Genomic DNA, 27,367 nt, shown 5'->3' with positions numbered 1-27,367 from the left:
GTAAAAGTACAGTTTGATTTAATAAAAATAAAAAAATCTACTTTTTTGACAGAATCAAACATCTTCTTGATTAAATAATGTTGTTGAATTGTTTTAGTGTGTGTATCATAATGAAATACTTTATCTCACACCCCCAGATTCATTTAATTTCATGTATTCAGAAGTGCTCGCAGGCTCCATAAAAAATGACAACTAATAAATTCACATTCCTTCTCTTCTCTCTCTCTCGGAGAAAAACCATGTGGAATAGTTGAAGACGTTGCTCCACAAACACGATCCATTATTCATGGTCCTGTGGAGACGATCCGAAAGGAAAATCAGTGTTGCGATTCATCAGGCCTCTCTGTCTCTCTCTCGTCTGCAGGTGGTTCCAGTCAACCTGGCTGAGGTTTACCTGCTGCAGTGCAACATGCGCTTCCCCACGCAGTCGTCGTTCGAGCGGGCGCTTCCCCTGCTCAACGTGGCCGTGGCCTCGCTGCACCCGCTCAACGACGAGCAGATTTACCAGGCCATCAACGCCGGCTCGCTGCAGGTGATGAAGCTCAAGTGCAAAGAACAAAATGAGCATTTTAGATTTTTAGACATTTGGGAAAAAAGAGCTCCAGATACGAACCTTTTAACCATCCACTGCTCCACCTGTGGGAAAACTAAGAGCTGCTATTGAAAAGTTCTGTATAACTACAACACGTTACATAAGATATATACTGGACTGGATACTGGATATTGATTAGAGCTGTTCTGGTCTTCTTTAAAAAAAAAAAGTAAAAATATCCAAGGTACAGTGTACACTTCAGAAACATTAAGAATATACAGTATCTGTACCTTTAAAACAGTCTGGCAGTGTAATAAATTATTTAAATCACATATTTCAGTAACCCTTTAATTTACAGGCCGCTAATTACGTGATAATGTTAAGAAATAGCCAAGAAATAACAAGTAATTGCGTCATAATGTCTTGAAATAGCCTAGAAATATCGGCCAATTTCATAGTAATCTTGAGAAATTTTGCCAAGACATAATGATTGATTGTGTAGCCCAGAAATAACGGTCAATAGAGAACAATTCTGGCCTTTCCCAAAAAATTCAAAGCATGAAAAGCATGTGTAATCTTTTGCTTTTATGAAAAATGTGACATTTCTATGAAATTAACTGTTAGTTCTAGGCTGTTTCTTGACATTACTACGCAATTAATTGTTATTTCTTGGCTATTTCTTGACATTATCACGTAATTAGCAGCCTGTGAATTAAAGGTTTTTTTTTTTACTTTATTTTTCATGTTTTTTGCACAAAACATGGGCAGCATCAGTGTAATGAACAAAAGTAGGTATGGGTACAATATGATGTGGCTAAATAATACAAATGCTAGCCATGTAGTGCCCTTATAGACACAAAAGATACAACAAAAAAGGACTTACATTGCCAGACTGTTTTAAAGGTACAGATACTGTATATTCTTAATGTTTCTAAAGTGTACACTGTACCTGGGATATTTCTACTTTTTTTAAAAAGAAGACCAGAACAGCTCTAATCAATATGTCCTGTATATATTTTATGTAACATGTTGTAGTTACACTGAGCTTTTCAATAGCAGCTCTTAGTTTTCCCACAGGTGGAGCAGTGGATTGTTAAAAGGTTGGTATCTGGAGCTCTTTAAAGGAATTAAAGTATTAAAACATGATCCTTGTGATCCGGTCGCTGTCAGAGTCAATTTCCAAAGTACAACATTTAAAGAGCAAGAGTATTAATATGTATGAAATATGGGTTTAAAGAAGGGTTTTAGTTACGTGTGTAGTAATCTCATGCTAATCTGTGCTTTTATTCCATCAATGAGCTAAAGTCAATGAGTCATAATTGAATCAAAATGTTAAAGTTAAAGTCCTGAAACTTTTTTTTTAACCGTTTAACCGTCTCTTTTTGTAAATGCTTCATGAACACAGTTATAGTTGTTTACCAGCACAAACATATGTGCTTTATTGTGTGGTTCTTGCTTTTCTCACTGGTTTTGAGAGGTGACTCTGTTACTGTCCATCAAATCTGATCAGTCCTCACCCACACAGCTGAGATCAGACTGTTTGTCTTATTTTGTGAGTGTGAAAGAGTTCAGAGATGAGCTTTGTTGCGTGTTTAGTCATGAATGCTTAATGTTAAATACTTGAGATTGAAGCTTTCAGTGGATTTAAGAGTCTGGGAGAGAATCTTGTTTTTTTCATTTGCATGAAAAATAGATCAGCGAATATTAAATTGAATTTAGATGTTGAATTTCAGATAGAAGAAGTTTTTTTTCTCAGTGAGAATCACACTCACACTTTAATCCAATAAATAACGAGACGGTGTGTGTGTGTGTGTGTGGCTGCAGGGAACACTGGACTGGGAGGATTTCCAGCAGCGCGTGGACAACCTGTCCGTGTTCCTGGTGAAGAGGAGGGACGGCACCAGGATGTTCGTCCACCCCTCCTTCAGGGAGTGGTTGATCTGGAGGGAGGAGGGAGAAAAGACCAAGTTTCTCTGCGACCCGAGGTGAGAGCGCTGGTCGTTTTCTGCAGCACCAAGAAGAAGTTCTTATGCTTTTTATGAAAACATACACTAACACTCTAACGTTTTGTTGGACCGCCTTTAGCTTTGATTACAAAACGCATTTGCTGTGGCATCGTTTCAATAAGCTTCTGCAATGTCACAACATTTATTTCCGTCCAGATTTGAATTAATTTATCAAAGACTCTTAATGGCGTAAAGGTCTGGACTCTCGTCACATTGGACCACGTTTCTTCCTGGAAGATGATGGCTCCCCACTCTCCTTCCAGTTTTTAATAATGCGTTGGACAGTTCTTAAAACAATTTCAGTAGTTTCATCTCCTTAGATGTTTTATTTGCTTGATGCCAATAATTTGACCTTTCTGAAACAGATTAACATCTTTTCCACAACCACAGGATGGGTCTTCAGACATGGTTGTTTAAGAAATGAGACTGAACATTATCATCCATGCAGTAATTATCCAATGGGAGGCTCTGACCTATTAGCTTAGTTAAATCCAAGTGGTGACTTTTTTTTTTGGACAGTATACTACATGTATACAGTATGTTATGAAATGGAGAGTTAAAGTGCAGGTTGCCTAAATCCATGTCTAAGTTACTACTCATCACAGAAATCAGAGTCAGAGTCATTTACTTGCCATTTGCAGTAAAATCTACATGGGAAAACAACTGCAAGAGATTTACACTTAAGACATATGACTGTGAAACAAACATAGATAAATAATAAGACAGTTGGGTACATAAAACATAAAAAAAAGTCTAGAAATCGTCTAAAATCATCTAAAAAGTGCAGAACATTTGTCCTATAAACATGGATGAAAATACCAAACTTGTGAAAGTGCAGGATGGAGAAGTATCCGTGTTTAGCACCATTTAAAAATGAGACATCTGTGCAGCTGCAATGTGTAACATGCAGAGATAAAGCCATGCATGAATCCTCTCTCTCGTTCTTTCTATTAGCCGCACGTCCCATTATATTTGTCCTTCAGTGGAAGAGTTGTTGAACATTTTATTCCATGTTCTGTAATTAAAAACCAATTTGATTGCACCGACTGTGCCGGCGACGATAATGCGGCGTAATAACCTGATGAGTCAGGCTCAGGTATTTTGAAGGACTGTGTGTTTGTCATCTCTGCAGGAGCGGACACACCCTACTGGCCTTCTGGTTTTCTCGGCTGGAGAACAAGCTGAACAGACAGCAGACTATTGAGCTGGGCCACCACATCCTCAAAGCACATATCTTCAAGGTATACGATTATATGGCTCTACCTATAAGTCTACACACACACACACTCACAGCTGTGGTCTGGCACCAGAGTAATGAATATTCACACTCTCCTTCTCTCTCTCTTTGTTCAAGGGTCTCAGCAAGAAAGTCGGGGTTTCCTCATCTATCTTGCAGGGCCTGTGGGTATCCTACAGCACAGAGGGCCTTTCAGCTGCACTTTCTTCACTCCGAAACCTCTACACTCCCAACATCAAGGTACAGGCGCTAACATGGCAGAGAGTCATACAGAAGGAATATTTCAACATGTTCTGTGCACCGAATCAGGAGTAACTCGTGAAATATGCATCACAGACGTCTCCCTCTCTCTCCTGCCGCTCAATATTTGAAGCTTTTTTTTACTACGTAGACTACTAACTCTGTGCTTCCTGATTCTTAATTCCTTTCCTTTCCTGTGCGTGTCCCAGGTGAGCCGGCTACTGATGCTGGGCGGCGCCAATGTGAACTACCGTACGGAGGTGCTGAACAACGCCCCCGTCCTGTGCGTCCACTCCCACTTGGGCTACATGGACATGGTGGCGCTGCTGCTCGAGTACGGCGCCTCCGTGGACGCCCCGTCCGAAAGCGGCCTCACGCCGTTGGGCTACGCCGCCGCCGGGGGACACATGGCCATCGTCACCGCGCTTTGCCGCAGGAGAGCAAAGGTCTGGAAAACAAAAAAAATAAAAAAAAGTGATAACTCCCAATTAGTGTTTATCTGTGTTTTCTGATCGAAGCCGACATCCCGTTCACAGGTGGACCACTTGGATAAGAACGGGCAGTGCGCTCTGGTCCACGCGGCGCTGAGGGGCCACATGGAGGTGGTGAAGTACCTGATCCAGTGCGACTGGAGCATGGGGCCGCAGCAGCAGTCGCCTCAGACGCAACAACAGGCGGCTCTCACCAAGAGCCACGCCGTCCAGCAGGCGCTGATCGCCGCAGCCAGCATGGGATACACAGAGGTACGAGGCTGTGGTAACATCATGAACTCTTATGGGTTATTTTTATAACTTTATTGATCATTTTCTTCAGGGGACTTCCACGGTTGTTGTTTTACATTTAAACAAAGAGATACATATTTCTATCACAGAATTGGATAGAAAATTAGGATAGGTGTGTTAAGTAAGAAACAAAAAACAAAAAGAATAACAGTCATGGATACTGGCATCCATTATCAAAAACAAAGTGCATAAATCTAAATCAGTCAATCCATTGGTATCGTTCACTATATCTATCTTTTTTCTGGAATATAACTTTTCAAACTTCCAGGATACATAACTTTACATTCCCTGGGTATTACATATCCCAGAATGTCACACTTTCCCAGAACGAGTTAAGTTAATGACACTCCCAGAAGATGTGTGTATGGTTTGCTTCATCAGAAGCATCATCTTCCGTTTAGGTGTAATGATATAACAGGTTACTAGGTTTTTCCATCCAAATTCCCTCCATATTCTTGAATTTGTAGTCGTTTGTTGTGTTTGAAGCATGTAGACATACATTGAAGTAGATTTTGCCAGATTTTGATTGACAGTTTAAAGATAATAACAATAAAATGCTAATTTTACTCACCATTGCAACATTTTGTAGCTTTTTATGCACCACATTTTTATGCACCACATGCGCCCTGTGGAGTTTACATTCAGTGTTGGCAGAACGCACAGTTAGTTTACCCTCCAGCTCTGACAAAATGATTTGTATGTGTTTCATTATTCATAAAACATGTGTGAGGCGTCAGTATGTCTGTTTTAATGTTATCACCACCTGTAGATCAGTGAAACCATTAGTGTTGCATCACCCGTGTGTAAAGTAAAGTAAAAATGTGGACTCATTCACAGAAATACAACTTCATAGCACAGCTAACAGTGCTGCTGCCAAATGAGTAAATGTAAAAAATCCAGTGAGATCCAAGAGAAAATCAGACGGCAGCAATAAAGTGTTAATGTTTGATGATAATTCTGTCCAGAGAGCCAAGAGAAACAAAATCAGATGGAGAAGCAGATGTGAAATAACTTGAGATGGAGAGAGGAAGCACTTTGGAAATGTCACGGATCTCTTTACACAGCAATAAAGTTTTACTGGTCTGATTTGAGAGGGTGAAGGGAGGAGGGAGGAGAAAGTAGTTAAATAAAGTAAGAAGATATGAACCGTGTATGAATTATAACATGTGTAACTCCTTCTCATCGGCCTCTGATAATAATAAGTATTACTTTTAGCAAATGATCGACCGTCAGCATCGTTTCTAATCTTCATTGTCAGCCTTTTTTTTTTTTTTTTTGGTATCATTTGTTTGTGTTTAATCTCTCAATCTGGACAATTAATCGGTGTCATGTTGAATCTTGTTCCCCATCAGATCGTGTCCTACCTGCTGGACCTGCCAGAGAAAGATGAGGAGGAGGTGGAGAGGGCTCAGATCAATAACTTTGACACCCTGTGGGGGGAGACAGGTGGGAGTACTTCCTATTCCTCGTAGCCTAGACATCACACCAATAACGGCCTGAATTCAACACCGACAGACAGACAGATTGTGAATGTCTCATAGTTCATGCAGCGGGGAGAGATGACGCGTGGACAAAATGTGACACATTCCGGTTTTGTTTTTTAGGGCGTGTGATGTGATGTGTTGTTGTTGTTGTTGTGGTAAACGGCCTTTTTTCTGTGTGACACTGCGAGGCTGAGCGCTGCAGTGCGGATGTGAGAGATCGTTCTTGTGTGAGTGTGTGAGTGTAAGTGAGTGTGTGTGTGTGTCTGCTGCTGCTGCTGCTGCGTCAGATGCTGATGGCGGTAGTGCAGTAGTGGTGTCATTGGAGCAGAGACTGGGCTGGGCTCACACAGGGGGAGGAGGGAGGAGAGGGGGGGGAGGGGGGAGGATGAGTGTGCTCCAGGGTGCTTTAGAAATGACTAGTCTGATTGCGCTGTGGCAGGGTGTTGAGAAATGTAATGTATCATTGTAACCTAAAGCTATGAAACCTCATTGCGAGCATTATTCCCCTGCTGGAGAGGCTGCTGCTCACAGTCTCTCACTCAGCTGTGCTCTCGTTGTTTGTAAAGGATGAGGAGGAGGAGGAGGAGGAGGAGGATGACAGCTATTCTTGAGGATGATTTCTAATCCGAGTGTTACAGGATAGGGCGACCTCAAAATGAAATAAATGAGTCTGACTCTTTGCATCGGCAGCATGAAGGCAGGCACACACAGCAGATGTGATCCTGCAGCAGACTGACCACAGGTCAGACTCCCAGGCTGCCGCCGCTCTGATCACAAGACGTCGCTTCACCCGGCTTCTTTAATTATTCCAATTATAGTCATTATATTCCAGAAGATGTCTTCTCCAAGGCCTCTGCTCCCAAAGCCCCATGGGTATCTTCTTCTCTTCTCTTCTCTTCTCTTCTCTTCTCTTCTCTTCTCTTCTCTTCTCTTCTCTTCTCTTCTCTTCTCTTCTCTTCTCTTCTCTTCTGGATCTGCTTCAAAGCAACTGCAATTAATATTAATATTTCTATCATAACAATGTATAAAATAGCAGAGAGGAAAAATAATGGGGCATTGTAGATCATGAACTCGAATCTGGACTCTTGTTGTATAAGACAATGGTTCTCAGAGGGTTTAACTTTTTCTTGAAATTGTACCACTTTTTTCTAGATTTTTTTTTTTGAGAATTTTTTACCTCTTTCTTTTATTATTATTATTTTTTAGAAATTTTACCAGTTTTTCTAGAATTAAAAAAAAATCTTTTTTTGATCAATTCTACCACTTTTTTCTATATTTTTTTTAAAAACTTTTTTCTAGAATTTTCTCTCTTTCTTTTTTAAGCAATCTTACCAATTTTTTCTAGAATTATTTTTTAGACTTTTTCTAAAGAATTTTTTACCACTTTCTTCTTTTGCCACTTTTTTCCTGAAATTTCTCTACAATATTTCCAAAAACTTATTTCCAAAACTTCACGCCATTGGCCCTGTAAATTGACTAAAACAGTAACGTTTTTCAGTCTCAGAACAAATATTGGTGTAATTTCTGGTGTTTGCTTCAAAATTTGGTCCAATGGGGGTCCATGGTCTATTTGTGTAAATTTAGGAGTCCTTGATGTAAAAAGGTTACTGGTATAAGAGATAGGATAAGGTTTACGTCCCATAGAGGGAAATTTGACTAAAAACAGCAGGAGGACACAACAACAGGCATGCACCAGTGCATTTTGAGTTCAAGGAATGGGATAAATCGCAATATTGTGCAAATCAATCGTTGGTAAGATAAGATAGTAAAAGCAAGTAATACACCTAAAAAACCTGAAAATCTGTTTATAACACTGTGTTTCAGTTTTCAATGCTACGTTTTTCATATGGCGTCAAAAAATGCTGCTTTCAGAGAAAAAGTTGCTATGCGTGGCTGTATTAATCTAAAAAAAGGATGATATGTAAATGCTTCTTGTATCATTCCACTAAAAATCTATTATCATGGTTTAGAAATCACATTAGATTAGACATTAGACTCCAGGGATGAGGACTCGGAGAGACTTCACTTCCCTGAAATATATCATTTCAATTTAAAACCCAGAGTAACCCTGCTTTCTACATATGTACTAATTGTGTATGTGTGTGTGTGTGTGTGTGTGTCCAGCTCTGACTGCGGCCTCAGGTCGGGGGAAGCTGGAGGTTTGTCGTCTGTTGCTGGAGCAGGGTGCAGCCGTGGCCCAGCCCAACAGACGCGGCATCGTCCCGCTGTTCAGCGCCGTCCGACAGGGACACTGGCAGGTGAGTCGTCCACCCGGTTTAGATTAACAACAACATGCTTTGATAAAAGTGTCAATCAAAAACCACAAAACAAGGAAATGACTCTTCTGTTTCATTTCAGATCGTGGACCTCCTCCTCACACACGGAGCAGACGTCAACCTGGCCGACAAGCAGGGCCGGACCCCTCTGATGATGGCCGCCTCGGAGGGACACCTGGGAACTGTGGAGTTTCTACTAGCTCAAGGTGAAAAAACTGTTTTTGATTTTAGAAACAAACTTAGTAGTTCAAGTAAATTTAATTATTCATTTGCCTAATGGGCAGAAACTTAAACCAAAATTGCAATTTACAACATTGTAAACACAAGCTTGAATGAATGAATGCATAAACAGGAGGGTTTTCCCAAGTGTCTAATTTTAGAGAAGATTGAATACAGAATATCTCCATAAGTTAATAGCGATGTACCTGCCTCGTTTATCTATAAAGAAAATTAAAATTAAAAGCAACAGGTTTTAAAGATGAATTAAAGTGGATCAAGAGTTGGTTTAAAAACAAGGAGACCACCGCTGCAGCCGGTTCACTGGTCACAAACGGACTCTTTTCTGCGTCTCCGTCTCCACAGGAGCCTCCCTGTCCCAGATGGACAAGGAGGGTCTGACGGCTCTGAGCTGGGCCTGCCTCAAAGGCCATTTACCCGTCGTCCGCTGCCTGGTGGAGAGTGGAGCCGCCACCGACCACGCAGACAAGAACGGACGCACGCCCCTCGACCTGGCGGCTTTCTACGGCGACTCTGAAGTGGTGAGTCGGGGATCAAACCTCCAATAGTTTGTTGGCGATCAGCACTGAAAACCGTGTTCACGTTTTATTCTGATTATTAGAGAAAAGCAGTTTCTCTCTAGATTCGTGATTTTTACCATTTTCATTCAGTTTATTTTGTCCTTGTGCAGCAGCAGCTTGTGCTTGTAAAACTTTGGCTTTGTAGAAGAACATGTTGCTCAAAAATGTTCCTCAAAGTCAAAAATAGAAAAAAAAGTTTTGTTATTGGTCCAGAAGCTGAATGTCAGCTGTTATCTTTATTATTATAATGTTTATGTTTTGTGTTTTCAACTGTATATTTGATACTGTTGGACCCCAGGAAGAATAGCTGTGGCTTTGCTGCAGCTAATGGGGATCTTAATAAACAAATAAACAAATAAACAAATAAACAAATCTTTCATCACTGCAGCCTTGAAAATAAATTACTAATCTAGTGTTTCATTCATGATGTCAGCAGAGGAGCAGTGATCATTTCCTTTTTTTATTGTTGTGTGTTGTTCATCTGTTCATCCACCTGTCACTGATTTTGACAAAAGATACTGTTTCCATTCCCTATCGTCATCACTTTTATTAATATTATTATTATTATTATTATTATTATATGGATATATTTGATAGTTTTGCCAGTGAAGTGACTTTTACAGGCAGACGCTTTTCTTTTTCTATTCAGGAAATGACAGCATTAGCATCGGCCTATTGAAAATTAAACCTGCCCCGGTCTCTGTCTTCAGCTTTTCAGTTGTAAATACTTGCTTTTCTTTTTTTTTTTTTTAGACTTCTGTATTACATCTTTTGTTGTATAGTATCTGCTGTTCTCAGATTTGGGTGTTAAGTGACTCTTGTTTCGTCAGTGCTGCAACGTCTGAGTCAGTTTAGTTGAAATGTTCATTCTTCTTTTATGTAACGAAGAGGAAACTCTCACTGGAGTCTGGAGCAGATGAGAAATATAACTCACACACTCACAGTCTGGACTCTTATACGGTGTATAGATACACATCTTCTTCTTCATCTTCATCTCTTCTCACCACGTTCTCTCTCTCCGTCCGTCCGTCCATCCAGGTCCAGTTCTTGGTCGACCACGGGGCCATGATAGAGCACGTAGACTACAGCGGGATGCGTCCCCTCGACCGGGCGGTGGGCTGCAGGAACACGTCGGTGGTGGTCGCCCTGCTCAAGAAAGGAGCCAAGATAGGTAAGAGCAGGAGGACAGCCTGAAGAGGAGCTCTCTCCCTCTCTCTCCCTCTTTCTCTCTCTCTCCTTCCTGTAGAGCGCAGCACCGTTTGTCCTGTGGCAACATCATGAAAGGTTGTTTTTTGTTTTTTTTGCCTGAGATACAAAATTTTTTGAGATTTTTCTTTTTTTTTTTGGGATGGAAATGTCACGCATAGGAGTGGAAGCATGAGCTGCATGCTTATGAATGGAGGGAGGGAGGGAGAGAGAGAGGGAGGGAGGGAGGGAGGGGGCCGAGGACGGAGACGCCCCTCCACCCTCATGATGTCGTTTTTTCTCCTCCTGCTCCGTCATCATTATGGAAGCGCTTTCAGAGCATCTCCCTCCCTCCCTCTCCCTCCCTGCAGTAAAAGCCATGGATCGTGTCTCCATGTTGCTGAAACCACTTCCTACTACTGTAGCCTACTGTATGTCATCCGCCCCCCCTTCGCCCCCCTCCTCCACCACCACCACCACACTGCCACACTGCCACGCCGCGCTGCTTCTCCTCAGCTATTTCTGGCTCTGATGTGTTTCTTTTTATTGTACTACTGTTGCTGCCGCTGCTGCTGTGTTGTTTTCTGCTCTCTCTCTCTCTCTCTCTCTCTCTCTCTCTCTCTCTCTCTCTCTCTCTCTCTCTCTCTCTCTCTCTCTCTCTCTCTCTCTCTCTCTCTCTGTCACGTCTCTGTTTGTCTCTATCGCTCATGATATCTCCCTGTTTCTCTCTCAATCACATCCTGTGCGGTTGCTCAGAAACAGGTTGTTATTAGCGCTTGCGATGTTTCTTTTTGGTATCTGTGTTTCCTTTTTTTATTATTATTATTATTATTATTATTAATATTATTTCTTTTATTTATTTATCTCTTCTATTTTTTTGCTGAGGCACTTATCTTCGCTTCTCACTGCTGCTTTTTTTTGTGTTCCTTTTCTCACTTCTCCTCCTCCTCCACCACCACCACCATCACCTCTCTTTCTCTTTCACCCTCCCGCTGTTTTCTCTCTCTCTCTCTTTCTCTTTTCCTCTCGCTCCTACGCACTCCCACACCCCTGTTTTCTCTGGCAATTCCTCCCTCCCTTCCTTCCCTCCTTCCTTCCTTCCTCTGCCCTAACACTCCTCTCCCTCGCTCATGACCTCTTCCTACACTCCTTCTCTCGCCTCCCCCCCCTCCCCCCCCTCCACTATCCCCCGCCACTCTCTCTCCGGCCCCAGGATGTCAGACGCTGCCCAGTCGGCCCCGAGGTAAAGCCAAGGCTGTCGACTTCTCACCCCACCAGGCATTTTGACAGCTCTATCTCCTCTCTCTGTGTTGTCTGTGTCGTCCTAAGTGTCGGCAGGCGAGCTTAGCTGCAACAACAACAAAAAAAAAAACCTCCTCAAAAACTCACAAATAACAAAAACATGCAAAAAAAAAAAAGAAAGAAAGAAGGTATTAGCACTGATGCAGTCGGGGATTTCCCTAGAGGTAGATTTTTTTTTTAAGTGGTCAATGACAAGCATGCCCGCCCGCCCGCCCGGCCTCCAGCCTGTGTGACGTCGTCGTCTTACCGAGGTGTTGAACCTTTTTTTCCCATCATCCCACAGATGCATGACGATGAAAACACTTTGCGTGCGTGGTAGTAGAGCGGAAAGAAAGGAGAAAAAAAAAGAAATGCATGTATCTTGTAATTTCTCTCTGTAACACCACCGCCACCGCCACAGACTGAGGTGATAAACCCAGCTAGGCCAGTCAGCCAGTCAGCTGCAGCATCCCCACTCCCACCGCTCTCACCCACTTCACCTTCACCAGCTCAGAGGGACAGCTAACAGCTAACGCCTGCACAGCTCTGTTATTTCCCTCCTGCTTGCCTTTTTTTTGTTTTGTTTTTTTGTTTGTTTTTTCGTGTCCGGCTTGTGTCTCCTTGTGCAATACCCCCCTCCCTCCCCCTCCCTCACTTTCCCTCCTTCCCTCCCCCCCCCCTTGTCCTTTTCCATCTCTGTGGTGTGTGTATGTGTCCACATGTCAAGGATTGCTGTTGCGCAGATACACAACATACAGTATAAACACACAGTATCAGTCTCAGGAAACACAATGTTTGATTTTTTTTTTTTTTTTTTTTTGTCATAAAAACACTCCCCGGGGACCGAGAGTCTTTATTTTTCTTTTTTTTCCTCTGTAAATACACAACGCCCATTTGTTTTTTTATGGGGTGATTAGTGCTTTCCTGCTTTTAAATCACGTCCCGGAGGTTAGTCAGTCCTGTAGCACCAAGAATAACTAACTGTACATCTGCACTTCTTGACAAGACAGGAAATGTAAAACTGAAACTGTTGTTTTTTGTTTTTTTATAATTTGTACCGTTACATCTACACTGGGTTTTGCCTGGGCGTAAACATATTTGCAGACGATATATTTAGTTAATTTGAATCAATAAAATTCAAAAGGTGCTCATGTGCACTTGAATCTCGTCCGATGTCAATCCGATTTCCACTATAACAAAACAAAAAAGGTGAATCATTGTTGGCAAATATTGTTTGACCCAGGTCGGACGTCCCACAGCGAGGTCACACTGTCCTCTGGGTTCAGAGCAGATTCTTTTATAATCCTCTCTCTGCAGTGGTTTGCCTGTCTTTTCTCATCCATTCCCTTTATTTTGACTGTCGTCCTCACCCCCTGTTATTATTGTTGTGTGTAGTGTGACTCCCAGTCGCTCCCTCCTTCCCTCCTCCCTTCCTTCCTTCCTTCCTTCCCTCCCTCCTTCCTCCCTCTTCTGCTTATTACTGTGTGTCTTTCTCACTGTGTGTTTTCTCCTCTTTTTTTTTTCATCTGCTCCTCCCTGTGTTACCCAGGTCCGGCCACATGGGCCATGGCCACCTCCAAACCCGACATCATGATCATCTTACTCAGCAAACTCATCGAGGAGGGGGACAGCTTTTACAAGGTCAGAGGACGACGGGCCTCAGATTTCAGAGTGTAGATTTATTGATATCGATCATCTGTTTAATAAATATCCTTTTAAATGCAATCGTCACGGTTTGGAGTAATATGGTTTTCCTTGAGGCTCTAAACCAGGGGTGTCAAACTTATTTTAGTTAAAACAAACAGCGCAATTTGATCTCAAGTGGGCTGAACCAGTAAAATGATAACCTATAAATAAAAATAACTCTGAATTTTCCCCTTTGTTTTAGTACATTATTAAGATGTTTACAGTTTTATATATATATATATAGTATATAAAAAAGTGAAATTTCAACAATATTATGCCTCTTCTATCTTCTATGTAATTTTCACACTTGGCAAATTCATCCTGAGTTCGACACATCTGGTCTAAACTGTGGTTAACCACGATTCTGCATGTTTTCCTGTCTCTAAATTTGAACTTCTCTTTAATTTGTCTATTTTTGAAGTCAGTAAAAACTCAATGGTCGATGTAGATTAGGTCTTTGTTCTAACTGTGAGTGGAGTCTAACCCAGCGTCTCTCTCTCTCTCTGTCGGCCCTACACAGAAGGGGAAGGTGAAGGAGGCGGCGCAGCGTTACCAGTACGCCCTCAAAAAGTTTCCACGCGAAGGCTTCAGCGAGGACCTCAAGACATTCAGGGAACTAAAAGTATCGCTCTTCCTCAACCTGTCCCGATGTCGGAGGAAAATGAACGTGAGTCGGCAGCAGACGACCACGAAGACGAGTTGAAATAACAAAAACCAAAACAGCTGATCAAGTTTCCTGTAGTAGCTTTTAACTAACGTGTGTGTGTGTGTGTGTGTGTGTGTTTCTCCTCTGCTCCGTCATCTCCAGGACTTTGGGATGGCTGAGGAATTTGCTACCAAGGCACTTGAACTGAAACCAAAATCATACGAAGCATACTACGCCAGGGCACGAGCCAAGCGTAGCAGCAGGTACAAACTCCTGATAAACACCCCTCACTCTCTGGTCCACCCTCTTCTCTTCCATACAACTCTGAACTAGTGATGTCACTATTATAGATTCTCTTGGTACGGTTATTATCAGAGAAATAATCACGATATTCCGTTTATAATTAATTTCACAACACTATGAATGTGTAAATCAAATTAAGTCAAAATATAGTTACATTATTAATTATATACACAAAATATTTTAAGTAATGTGTGACCAGTTATTAATCCTCCAGGGGAAATATTAAAGTTATTAATTGTCTGTTCTTTTGTAACTTTGTTTTTATTTTGTGTGAGTTGCACTGATTTGTCGTTATGGTTTAGACAGGAATCTTTATGATTAAATAATTGTGGCGTTTAAAGGGATAGTTCAACATTTTGGAAAATTCTCCAATCACCATTATCCCTATAGTCATAGCAGTAGGTTCGTTACCTTTAATTATCGGTGCATGTTGTTTTGAGATCGGCAGGGCAGAGACGTGAGCTGCTCAGTGAACACAATGGAGGTGAACGGTACAGGTCCCCTGTCCCTCATCAAACTCATCAAATACACAATCCAACAACTCCAAAACGCTCTGGTGGAGAAGTTGTGACCTGCACATTCACCACGCTATGAGATAATAATGTAACATTACGAAACAAAGTTGTTTTCAAGGCAAAAGCGTAGCTGGAAGTACATTCCAGACACGGCTGCTGGGCGGATTGATTTCAAAAGTGCAAGTAGTCATGTGTAATTATACATGATTATTTCATAGCGTGGTGAATGTGCAGGTCACAACTTGTCCACCAGAGCGTTTTGGAGTTGTTGGATTGTGTATTTGATGAATTTGATGAGGGACAGGGGAACTGTACCATTCACCTCCGTTGTGTTCACTGAGCAGCTTGCGTCTCTGCCCCGCGGATCTCAAAACAACATGCACCGATAATTAAAGGTGATGAACCTACTGCTATGACTATAGGGGTTACGGTGATTGGAGAATTTGCCAAAATGTTGAACTATCCCTTTAAAACAAGTAATCATGACATCTAAATATCTTTTCTCCTCCCTCCAGACAATTTCCTGAAGCCTTAGAGGACTTGAATGAAGCCATAAAGCAGTGCCCCAACAACCGAGAGATCCAGCGGCTGCTCCAGCGGGTGGAGGAGGAGTGTCACGCGCTCAGCCAGGAGGAGCAGCAGCAGCAGGACCTGGAGCTGGAGCCCCCTCCCTCCCCTCCCCCCACGCCTCCCCCGGAGGAGGAGGAGTCCCTGTCCCTGTCCATGCCCCTCCCCCCTCCTCCCCCGGAGCCCCGTCTGGAGGACATGGAGCCGGTCCAGGACCTGTTCGAGGACGAGGACTACCTGGCGCAGGAGCTGGAGGCCATGTCCATGGGGCTGCCGCCGCCCGAGTCCCTCGCCAACCCCTCCAGCCTCCCCATCATCCAGAGCCCGCCGCTCTCCCCGACGCATCCGGATCAGATCTACTTAACCGGGGGTCCGCCTTACGAGTACCACCCCACCTCCTCCTCCATGTCCTCGCCGACCCGCGGCTCGTACCAGCCCACGTCGCCCTCGCTGTCCCCGACGCATCAGAACTCCCACTACCGCCACAGCCCGCCGCACACCTCCCCGGTGCACCAGCCGTCCTACCGCTTCAGCCCGCCCCCGATGGGCACCGGGGGTCAGGGGATGGACCACCACCAGAGCCCGCCGCCTTCGCCTCTCCGCCGGGCCGCCCAGTACAGAGCCAGCCCGCCGGTAGAAAGCGTCTGCCTGTACCGCTCGCAGTCCGGCTCGCCCGTGCGCTACCAGACGGCGGAGCAGCTCCCCGGCCGGCCCAAATCGCCGCTGTCGAAGATGAGCAGCCAGCGCTCGTTCCAGCTGAGCTCGCAGCCGTCGTTGTCCTCGCAGCACCACACGGCGCAGGGCCTCCGCCTGCAGCCGTCCATCGCGCAGATCGTCCGCACGAACCAGCCCAGCAGCGTGGTGATGGGCAACAGCAGCTACGTCGGCCAGATGGGGCACTCCATGGGCGGCGTCGGCGGGCGCTACCAGGGCGGCTCGGTGGACGTGGAGAGCCGGCTGGTGTACCAACCGTCGCTGGACGGACGCTCCATGCCGCAGGTCCAGGCCAGCCTCAGTTCCGGCGCCCTCTGTCAGCACGGCGGCCGAGGAGGGGTTATGGAGTCGGGCCTGTTGAAGGACGAGCTACCCCAGCGCCCCTCCTCTGCCTACCGCGCCAGCAGCGGGGGCCCGGCGGGGGGCATGCGTTACAGCCAGACGCCGCAGATCAGCCGCAGCCAGTCGGCCGCCTACTACCCGGTCTCGGAACACGTGCTGGAGCGCGCCAACGCCATGCCCCCCTGTCAGCTGGGCTCTCCTGAGATCCCCCACATGGTGCGGCGCCCCGTCAGCGCCAACACCACCGAGATGAAGCAGCACGTGCCCACGCCGCGGCCCCTCATCCACTCCCAGAGCGTCGGCCTCCGCTTCTCGCCGTCCAGCAACAACATCTCCGCCGGATCCACGTCCAACCTGGCGCCCGGTTTCCGCCCGTCGTCTTCCATCCAGCAGATGGAGATCCCCCTGCAGGCCACGTACGAGCGCGCCTGCGACGACATCTCCCCCATCTCTCCCTCGCAGGGCGGCGGGTTATATCAGGGCGAGACCACCCGCTCGCGGAACACGCCCTTCATGGGCATCATAGACAAGACGGCGCGGACTCAGCAGTACCTGCACCAGCCCTCGCGGTCCCGGGGCATGTCGTCCATGGACGCCGCCATCAGCCCGACCTCGCCGGGCCAGCTGGTGCAGCAGGGCTCCACCTACAGCCCGCCGGCCTCGCTGGGGAACATCGCCTACTACAACAAGACCAACAACGCCCAGAACGGACACCTGCTGGAGGAGGACTACTACTCGCAGACCCCGCCCCCCTCGCTGGGCAAGCTCGCCAACGGCTCCCGAGGCGGCGGCGGCGGCGGGGACATCCTGGAGAGGGTCAGCCAGGTGCCCACCTACCCGGACGTGAAGGTGGCGAGGACTCTGCCCGTGGCTCAGGCCTACCAGGACAACATGTACCGCCAGCTCTCGCGTGACTCCCGCACCCAAGGCCCCCCCTCCCCTATCAAACCAAAGAGACCGTTTGTGGAGTCGAACGTGTGATCGCCAATCGTCTGTGAACCGACCGACCGACCGGCGGCTCGGACTGGGAGTTTAGAGAAGAGAAAAAAAGGATAGTTTGTTTGCGCGAAAACCGTGTACCGTACATGCGACCTGGACAAAACTTGTCTTAAAGAAAAACTCACACGAGAGAGAGAGACAGATCCAGTCAGAGAGGAAGCCACACAGCCGGCGCACACACACACACACACACGCATACACACCTACACACACACACACACACACTTTAGGGTATTAGACATTATCTTATATGAAAAAGCATAACTAACAGTGAAGCGATTATTTCATTATCATATTCTGCACACAGGTAGGATAACAGGAGCGTCCTAAGTTCTGATCTCACACTGAATCAAAGACCAGTGCACTTCCAAAAAAAAACGTCGTGTGGCCCAAAGTTCCCACGACAAGCGAACACAACAGGACCGTCAAAGAGTGAAAGTACTAAAAATCATCGGACTCTACTCGTGGACTCTGTATCCATCTTCTGTTCTTTCAAAGTGTGCTCTTAACCAAGGTTGCTAGTAGGCTCTATTCTATGTAATACAATATTATATGTTCAATACTGTACATTGCTCAGAAAATACAAAAATGGCAACAACAACAACTCAGTACTTAGAGAAAAATGACAATATTTATAATTAAGTTATATATTGTACATAGAAATAAAAGGAAACATAGTTTGCGTTTTGAATTGTATTCTGTTAACCCTGCCTTTGTGTCCCACTGCTAGTCATATGGATGTGGAGAACAGACCAGGGTTAGGAAGGAGGGACACAGACCAACTTTGAATGACATTATTACCTCTTTTGTGTCAAAATAAAAACAGATTTTGTTGTGGTGTAATGCAAGAGAATGCTTTTTATGCTGCAGTACGTCCTCAATAATGTAAACTAGGGCTGCAACTAATGATTATTTTCATAATTCATTCATCTGCTGATTTTTGTTTTTGTTTTAGGGAGGGCAAAATGTCAGATATTGGTAAAAAAATACGTATCCAAGGTAAAGTGACAGACAAACAGACAGATGTTTACTTTACAGGTGGTGAGGTTTTGTTCGGAAAATGACTGAAATCAGTCGATCGAGCAGCAAATAGTTTCAGTTCTGAGTCGACAGACACAAATAGAGACTGAAAACTAACCCAGATCATTAGAAAGTGCTGCTGTGCACCTTTTTTTTATTAAAAAAGAAAAAGTCTGTGGCTTTGAAGCTGATGTTAGAATAAAACTACTACTACTGCTGCTGCTGTTGCTTCTAAAACTGCATCATTTTCAGTTGATTAAATCACTCTGAGGTTTAATTATGATTTTCTTTTTCTCCGTTCAGCATCAGTTCTTGTGTCACAGACCTCATGATATGCCTTAGTGTGGAGTTAAACCAGCTGTCAAGGCTGAAAGACCTCAAACTTTAGCTGACTTATTTGTCTAGCTCCCTGTCTTTAAACATCTTTGAATAGCCTACATGTTAAAAAAAAACATTGCTTGCTATGATTTTGTACGACCTCATGTGGGTTTTTTTTTCTTCTTTTGAGGACAGATTGCTTTATCAGGCAGAAAAAAATAGGCCTCGAGTGCAATAAATGTGTTTGTAGTGTGAATCTTTAGCCACAGAAACATCCAAGTTTCTTTATCTGAATGTCACTGGTTGAACAAATTAAAAAAAGAAATAATAGCCTAATAATATTAAAAAATAATTAATCCTGTGGTGGATGAGTGTCAAAGTTAGCCTCTGTCCCTCCTCGGTCCGTGACGACACTGTAAGAGAAGCAGCAGAAGGAACAGTACATATGCTAGTGATGGGTTAACATGGATAGTGCTCAGCGACTAAAAGCAAGCAAATGCATACACGACCACTGTTACAGACGTTTTCCCTTTCTCGTGCATTTTATTTTGTGCTGTTTTCTTTTTACCCATGATGCATTTTTACTCCGCCACCTCTGCACTAAAAATGCCTGTTAAGTTCTTAACTAAGGGTGCACTTTATGTATTTTACTTACCGTGTTGTTACGAGTGTTGAATTTGGAGAAAGTGGGTGTGTGATGGGTCAGACCTCTGGCCGGTGATAACAGACTATCATAGACACTTATTATTATTATTATTACTATAATTATATGATTTACAAAGCAGTGATGAATGACAGTATGAGGAGCAAACAATGTTTTTAAACTGGTGAAGATGTATAGACTTTCTAGCACAAGTTGTATATACTGGCTCAGATGTTTCCACTCCGTCCAGCTCGGGTCCGTTTAGAAAAGCAAAGTCTGTTTCAAGAGGTCGATCATATTTAATTATCCATGATAAATAGCCATCGAAGTCCTCGAACTCCAGATCCGGCCAGTCTAATCCACTGGTCCTGCACACGTCTTGAAAATAAGTTCAATCAATCTACTGCAACAAAAAAAGAAAACTTAAAAAAAAAAAATAATAATAATAAGATGACTGACATTTCAGTACCCATAAACTCCATATTTGGAGTTTGACTCATAAAGTGGAATAATGAGAATATTCAAGGTATTTGTATATGTGCGAAAAGTTATGGACCATTTGTCTGTAACGTTTTATTTTGGTTCTAAATAAAGATAAAAAATATCTAAAGAGAGAGAGAGAGAGAGAGAGACGGCTCCTGCTAACTGTCTCCTGTTGATCCATCCTGCTACCAGAGAGCTGCCCTACTTATCTTTACAGAAAATGAAGGTATAAACTGTACTATACTTAATTTAAACAAGACTTCTAAGTTCAGGATATCTGAGGGTGTATGGTTTCAAGCTGTCTGTGTATATTAGTTTGCTGTAAATAGTCTGATGCATGTTCTATTCTTTCCATGAGCTCAAGCAGAAACATGTATAGCAGTGTCCTGACTCTGGTGTGTGATACAGTGTTTGGATCAAGATAAGGAGACTGCTATCCCTGAACTATCCTTATCATTTTCCTTAAACCTCGCCAGATAAAAAGGGAAAAAGGTTCTTTTATTTTATTTTAATGTATTTTGCTTGCTGAGCAGAGTTCTCTTGTCTGTAAATGTGAGCTTTCAGATCGCTGTGATAAAAAGTTTAATTAAAAACAATAAAAAAGAATGTGTTTTTATCTCATGATAACTGATTGTAATCTGTACAGTCAAACCCTATGTATTGGGGAGGGGGGGAGGAAAGAAAAAAAAACATATTTATAAATGGTTACCAACTGAAACACGCCCAGCATGTCAGTTATTTACTTAACACATGTTCATTTTAATTCTTTATTTTTATTTCAGTCCAAAAAAAACACATTAAACACCATTGTGTTGACACAATAATACACTTCTATACAGCATAATGCAATTCAATACACTGACCTTGGAAAAATATAAAATATTTATAAAGCTGACAATGTTTTTTTCTTCTTTTTCCTTTTTTTTTACTTGGTGGCGATGGGACAAACTGACACTGACATCTTATTAAGTCGCCTATTTACACATACAAATGAATATGGACCAATCAGAGCGCTCACTGTCACCTCTGATTTCAATAACCAACTCCACAGAGAAATGATGTGTCTCTTCAGCTGCTAAAGTTAACGCTCCTCTGTTTTTCAACCAGCTAGTTGCTTGTGTTGTGTCTCTCTGATGAGCTACCGAAATTTTTACACTATCAAGTCGACAACAGCCTGTTGTGTGTCTGCAAACGATGCAGTTGAGAGTCACTGAGCCACAACTCGCAATTCAACCAACACAATGAGCTCAAAGAGGCTAAAATGCTTCAAGGGGCAACTGCAGATTGTCAGGTGATGTTTCCATGTGGATTCATCACAACTGAAAACCCCTCACACATTTGATCCAATCTCTTAATGGTAAAAAGTTATAACTACACTATACTCTCAAAAAGTTAGGGAAGTTTGGCTTTTGGATTAATGCACCTAAAATGCACTATAACCTTTACAGGTGAACTTAATTTAACCTTCTCTAAACTTTTGAATGCACAAGTCCAATTGTTCAATGCTTCAGTACTTATTGAATAACATGCTGTTCTCTAGGGATTAACCACAAAAATCACAAGCACCGTCTGATTTAGTGTATTTAGTGGATCAATTGGTCCTCTTCTCTCTCCCTCTCCTCTCCACAATGTTCAAATTTTGACATCATAAGACCAAGACAACACTTTGCTTAAACTGATCAAGTTATTGAGACATTGAGACTTTTGTTGTGCTTCAGCCACCACTGTTGTTAGCTTTTGTTTGAGATAAAGACATTAACATTGCATCTTTCTACTTAAAGGCTTTCATGATAGAATATCACTGTAGCATGAACTTTTTATAGGGATATTCTTGTCAAATATCCCTAACTTTTTAAGTAGTTTTACTGTTTCTGGTAATGGTTTTTATATTATAAAACCACACATTTGGTGAACTTTTAACCCCAAAACATGAAAACCTGTAGGACACCAAACACATCCTACACAGCTGAAGGTTGAAAGGAATCCCACTCGGTATCTCAGACTAGATCACAGGTTTTATTTTTGTTTTGGTCCTCAGACCTGCACTGTTTCTCATTTTACATACATAATCCACTTGATAAAGGTCTGAGGACCAAAAGATTGTCAATAAAGTCAGCACAGATGATCTGCAGCTACAGTACAGCAGGTCTCGCCTAAAAGAAATGTAAAGTCATGTTATATTTTTGATGCACAGCACCTCGAAACTGAGACATTTTAATTTACAACACTCCTTAGCATTACAGTACAGACATGTGGAGCAGAAGTATTCAAACTAAAATACAACTGTCCGATATAAGACCCATATATTTTTTAAGAAAATCAAAAACATAAAATGACAAACAAATGAACAAAAGTAAACAAAAAATGACTGCTGATTGAATCCTGAGGGAAAAAACTATGTGGAATGACTTAACTAAGACTTCAGCTGCAGTAAATACGCCAAAAAAAAAGACATTTAAAGTATTTTCATAAACCATTCAGAACAAAGATATAGTCTGTAGTGAAAGCGCAGCATCTAGTCCTTCTTCCGTTTGCCTGTGAAAAGGTGAACCAGTCCAGGTACCAGCACCATGACGATCTGAGGCACGATGACAAATTTGACAAAGAATAGGGTGTAGAAGAGGAGTTGCGGTCGGACCGGGAGAGGCAGGCGGTTCACGTGGTAAAGTCCCATGGAGGAAAAAGCCAGCGACAAAGCCCTGGGAGCCCAAGGTAGAGACCATCCTCCAGGCTTCCAGTACTGGGCCAGGCCCAAACCCAGAAGGGCCCCGCAGTCCCGGGTGAGGGAGGAGAACGGCGCCGTGTCCAGACGGATCCACTCGGCTCGGCTGCACCACTTCTTGGCCAAAGTGATGGACCTGTGGAGTTCAACATTGGAGTTCAATCTGTGTCCAACTTGACCAATATTTACACCACCAGTCAAAGGTTTGGACACACCTTCTCATTTCTTTATTTTTTTATTACTTTCTACATTGTAGATTCATGCTGAAGACATCAAAACTATGAAGGAGTTAAGTAGTAAACATAAGATTACAATAATTTTTATTTGTCATTTCTTATGCACCAATGTACATAAAAGACATGTACATAAAAAATGAAATATTGTTCCCCCAACAAGTACCAGTACCACAATGATTCAGATCAGATCAGATCAGATCAGATCAGATCAGAGCAGATCAGAAGTGAGGCTCTGTAACTATTAATTAAAACAGAGGTGTTACTGTAAATGTCACCTGACCTAAACGCAAGTGAGATGGCTTTGGATGAGTTGGACAACAGAGTGAAGGTAAAACAGCCAACAAGTGCTCAGTCAGCACCTCTGGGAACTCCTTCAAGACTGTTGGAAAACTTCAGGTGACGACCTCATGAAGCCAATGACAGAATATCAAGAGTTTGCAAAAAGCTGTCACCAAATCAAAAGGTGGCATCTTCGAAAAAACTAAGATCTAAAACATTGGTTTACTACATAACTCCATATGTGTTCCTTAATGATAGATAGATAGATAGATAGATAGATAGATAGATAGATAGATAGATAGATAGATAGATAGATAGATAGATAGATAGATAGATAGATAGATAGATAGATAGATAGATAGATAGATAGATAGATAGATAGATAGATAGATAGATAGATAGAGTTAGTGCAATGAAATGCAAAAACCAGGTGCACAACTGTAGCAGTAAAACACAAGAATAAATAAGAAAATATAGTAAATATATATATATGCACAACATACTCATACCCACACTCACACACACGTACATAAGCTAAAAGGAGAATGTCAATACAAGTGTAAATCAAATGTAAAACATCGCTCTTGGTCAGATACATAAATAAATAAACAAATAAATAAAGAAGCCTATAAAAGCATAAAAACATTGAATGAGAAGGTGTGTCCAAACTTTTGACTGGTTGTGCACATGAATACGGTGCAGGGACTCACCAGGAGAGGTCGATGCCCAGCTGCTGTAGTCCTGTGTGCAGCAGCAGAGCGCTGAGCAGAAGACCGGTGCTGAAGCTGAAGAAGAACAGCAGGGGGCGCCCTTCTGGTACTCTACGGCCCAGGACAACCCCCAGGATGAAACCTGAACAGGACAGTTCAATGAAAAATTATACTTGGAAACTTCCTGCGAACACGTGCCGTCTTAATGATATGAAGATGATATTTACCATAATCATTCGTTCAAGATTTCAATCAATCAAACATTGTTTATTTATTCTGGAATATATAAAAGCAGGGATTGAACTGAACTCAGGAAACACTATCTTAACAGTGATCACTTATGGGGAAACACTGGAGTCTTTCAAAATAAGGTGTAAAAGAGAATAAACAGAGCTGGGTCTTACCTTAATATGTTAAGGTAAGACCATTAATATAAGAAAAGGTAAGATGAAAACAGAATAAAACAAATAAAAGGAGGAGGAGAAGTCAATACATACATAACAAAATTAAAACATGCTAAAACATAGACTGATAATGATAAGATCAGCAAACTTATAAGACAGTGATATTAAAACAGTGAGTAAGTAAAATAATAAAACAGTATAACTAACATTATTATTATTAATAATAATAATCAGAAGAAGAAGAATAGAGATTCAGTTAAAAGCAAGACTAAAAAGATGAATCTTCAGTTTGCTCTTGAATTTCTCTTATTTCTCATGTGGTTTTCCAGAAAATGTATTATACTATCATATGCTGTATACTCCATAATACCTCAGCTTGCATATGACCGTGTATACAGACCTGTGATGGAGCCGGCGACGACCTGGTGAGGGAAGTGGGCGAGGATGAAGATCCTGGAGATCCCGACTGCCACCAGCATCAACACGTAGAAGAGATAAGGAGCCGCTGATAACACCAGACTGACGGCACAGGGGAAAAGATTCATCCTCCGGTTCTTTTAAGATTATCTTATCATTTTCAAAAAGCCAGGACAAGAATATTTATGTATTAATTTTAAAAGGTTCATACCTGTGAGTACGGGAGTAAATAAATGACCCCAGTGAGGACACCACAACCCACCACACCGCTGCTGTCACCATCGCATGTCCCGATGGACTCCCTGAGAGACAGATGCCTTTTAGCTTTAGTCTCTGGCTCTTCAGTTAAGTAAGTGTGTCACTATTTAAATATTTTTTTCTCTGGGACTTCTCACCTGGCCCCGTTTCACAGGTGGAGGAAAACTGATGCACTTTGGGCTGCTTGTTGACAAACAGACGTGATTCACCTATCCACCAGAATGGCCTTTCGCCAAACAGCATCCTGGGAAAAATAAACAAACAAACATTACAAACACATTATTATAATAGCTGACAATTGTAATGTTTTTAAATTATTTTTTCATTTCTGGTCACTATTTTCCCTTTTCCTTTGTCTGGTTCTTAATAAACCCATGGGGAAAGCCACAAATACTGGACAGACAGGTCCTTTGTACCCCGGCCATAAAAATGCACAACACTGCCCAGATACAGTTTGGGAAAAAACAATAACAACAACTCTTTGCACAGCTCTGTTTGCACAGTTCTCTCTACCATTGCACAATTTATACATTATGCAGATTTAATTTCCCACTCTTTCTTGTGTTTATCCTAATTTTAGTATTTTATCTCATATCATATTGATGTACATAATTTATATGTTATTTTGCTCTACCATGCCATTATATTATATTATATTATATTATATTATATTATATTATATTATATTATATTATACAGGTAGTACATCTCAATTAATTAGAATATCATGGAAACGTTTATTTATGTCAGTAATTCAATTCAAATGGTGAAACTAATACATTATATAGATCCATTACACACAGAATTAAACATTCCATGTCTTTATTTATTTAATTTATTTTAATTATAATGATTATGGCTTACATTTAATGAAGACCTTAAATTCAGTATCTCAAAAAAATAAATAAATTGAATATCACAAAAGACCTACTATAAAAGATCTACTATAAGGGAAGGCAAGGCAATTTTATTTGTATAGCCCGTTTTTACAAACAGTTTGTCTCAAAGGGCTTTACATGGCATCTTAGCAACATCCTCTGTCCTTAGACCCTCGCATCGACTGAGGAAAAACTCCATGGAAACCCTTTTAACAGGGAAAAATCGGAGAAACCTCAGGGTGAGCAACAGAGGAGGGATCCCTCACCCAGGACGGACAGACGTGCAATAGATGTTGTTACAGACAAGAAAACAGTTTACAGTTTGTCATAGAATATGGCATGCACTTAATAGTGGCTGCTGGGGCTATTTGACTTGAACTACTGGAAATGGACTTTTCCATGATATTCTAGTTCATTGAGATGAACCTATATTATATTTATATTATATTATATTGAATTTCCTTTGGGATCAATAAAGTATCTCTAAGTCTAAAAAATGACATACAAACTGTACTGTAATGTGTGTATGAAAGGTTCCGGGGTCGTCCATTTCTACCCGGACAGTATATGGGGTCGGACTACATCTATTGTCCCGGAAGCTGCAACGTCAACTGAATAAAAATATAGGCTACAATTGTGTCAAACCTAAATGTAAACACTGATACTTTTTAAAAAAGGAAATGAAGATATACATTACAGCTAAGTGTCACCGACTGAAACTTGCTAACATGCTACAGGAAACTGAGGCGTTTAGGAGGAGAATAAAAAGCAGCAGCACATGAATCCCTGATTAATTAAAACATCTTACCATTTAAACACCAAGTTTAACCACTCTGATATAGCTGCCACCCACAGCACCGCCACTCCGGCTCGTTTGTTGATGAAATATGTGAAAGGGAAGAGGAGCAGGAAGGCAGCTTTAGGATCTCCAATGTGAGTGACAACAAGCCAGAATCTCTCCAGATCACTCGTCCTCTGTTGGAGGGTTTCAGCCATCCAGATGCCCTGGGTGTAAATCGCCTCCATCCCTACGTCCCCCTCCGAAAATACACGTGTAATATGTGTGGGTAAAAAAATAAAAAATAAAAAAAAGTCCTGCAAGGCTGATTTGTTTTGTGTTTTGGGGTGGATGCGCTGCTGCAGCGAAGCGCGCAGTGCCGCCACGTGTCCGGTAGGTGGAGCAGTCGCAGTGGAGAGGGCGGCTGGTTGGTTTGAATCATGGGAGACAAAGCAAAGCCACACGTTTATCACTCTGATTAAAGAAATAACGACACTTTTAATCTATAAATACAGCATTTGTGTGGCTATTTAATGATACAACGTGAGACTAAACTGATTGTTGCACATCATTACACAAACATCATAAATGCTGAGATGACATTAGTAATGTTCTGGGATAACATTAGA

The 27,367-nt window shown here is 42.3% G+C and overlaps 2 protein-coding genes across 2 annotated transcripts in view; one reads left to right on the top strand and one right to left on the bottom strand.

Moving 5' to 3' along the window:
* tanc2b (tetratricopeptide repeat, ankyrin repeat and coiled-coil containing 2b) overlaps nt 1-20,621 on the top strand; it is a gene marked incomplete at its 5' end in the record, with an annotated part of 85,473 nt that extends 64,852 nt beyond the window's left edge. Inside the window, 15 exons of the mRNA XM_083994196.1 lie at nt 365-532; nt 2,357-2,517; nt 3,671-3,779; nt 3,893-4,015; nt 4,225-4,461; nt 4,552-4,758; nt 6,150-6,243; nt 8,406-8,539; nt 8,640-8,763; nt 9,140-9,315; nt 10,393-10,525; nt 13,370-13,461; nt 14,027-14,173; nt 14,315-14,415; nt 15,486-20,621. Of these exons, the coding sequence (XP_083850322.1) occupies nt 365-532; nt 2,357-2,517; nt 3,671-3,779; nt 3,893-4,015; nt 4,225-4,461; nt 4,552-4,758; nt 6,150-6,243; nt 8,406-8,539; nt 8,640-8,763; nt 9,140-9,315; nt 10,393-10,525; nt 13,370-13,461; nt 14,027-14,173; nt 14,315-14,415; nt 15,486-17,574 (4,095 nt within the window). The 3' untranslated portion in view covers nt 17,575-20,621. The remainder of the gene's footprint in view (nt 1-364; nt 533-2,356; nt 2,518-3,670; nt 3,780-3,892; nt 4,016-4,224; nt 4,462-4,551; nt 4,759-6,149; nt 6,244-8,405; nt 8,540-8,639; nt 8,764-9,139; nt 9,316-10,392; nt 10,526-13,369; nt 13,462-14,026; nt 14,174-14,314; nt 14,416-15,485) is intronic.
* A 1,347-nt stretch (nt 20,622-21,968) lies between these two features.
* On the bottom strand, nt 21,969-27,114 carry g6pc3 (glucose-6-phosphatase catalytic subunit 3). Its single transcript, XM_083994756.1, has 6 exons — nt 26,769-27,114; nt 25,220-25,326; nt 25,036-25,126; nt 24,808-24,926; nt 24,004-24,145; nt 21,969-22,914 (listed from the first exon to the last, which is right to left on the bottom strand). The coding sequence occupies exons 1-6, from the start codon at nt 26,984-26,986 to the stop codon at nt 22,572-22,574; spliced, it is 1,020 nt and encodes a 339-aa protein (XP_083850882.1). The 5' UTR covers nt 26,987-27,114; the 3' UTR covers nt 21,969-22,571.
* Between the last annotated feature and the right edge of the window lie 253 nt (nt 27,115-27,367).

Source organism: Trachurus trachurus (assembly GCF_905171665.1).
Source record: "Trachurus trachurus genome assembly, chromosome: 19".
NCBI lineage: Eukaryota > Metazoa > Chordata > Actinopteri > Carangiformes > Carangidae > Trachurus > Trachurus trachurus.
This window is presented reverse-complemented; position numbering and strand designations above follow the sequence as displayed.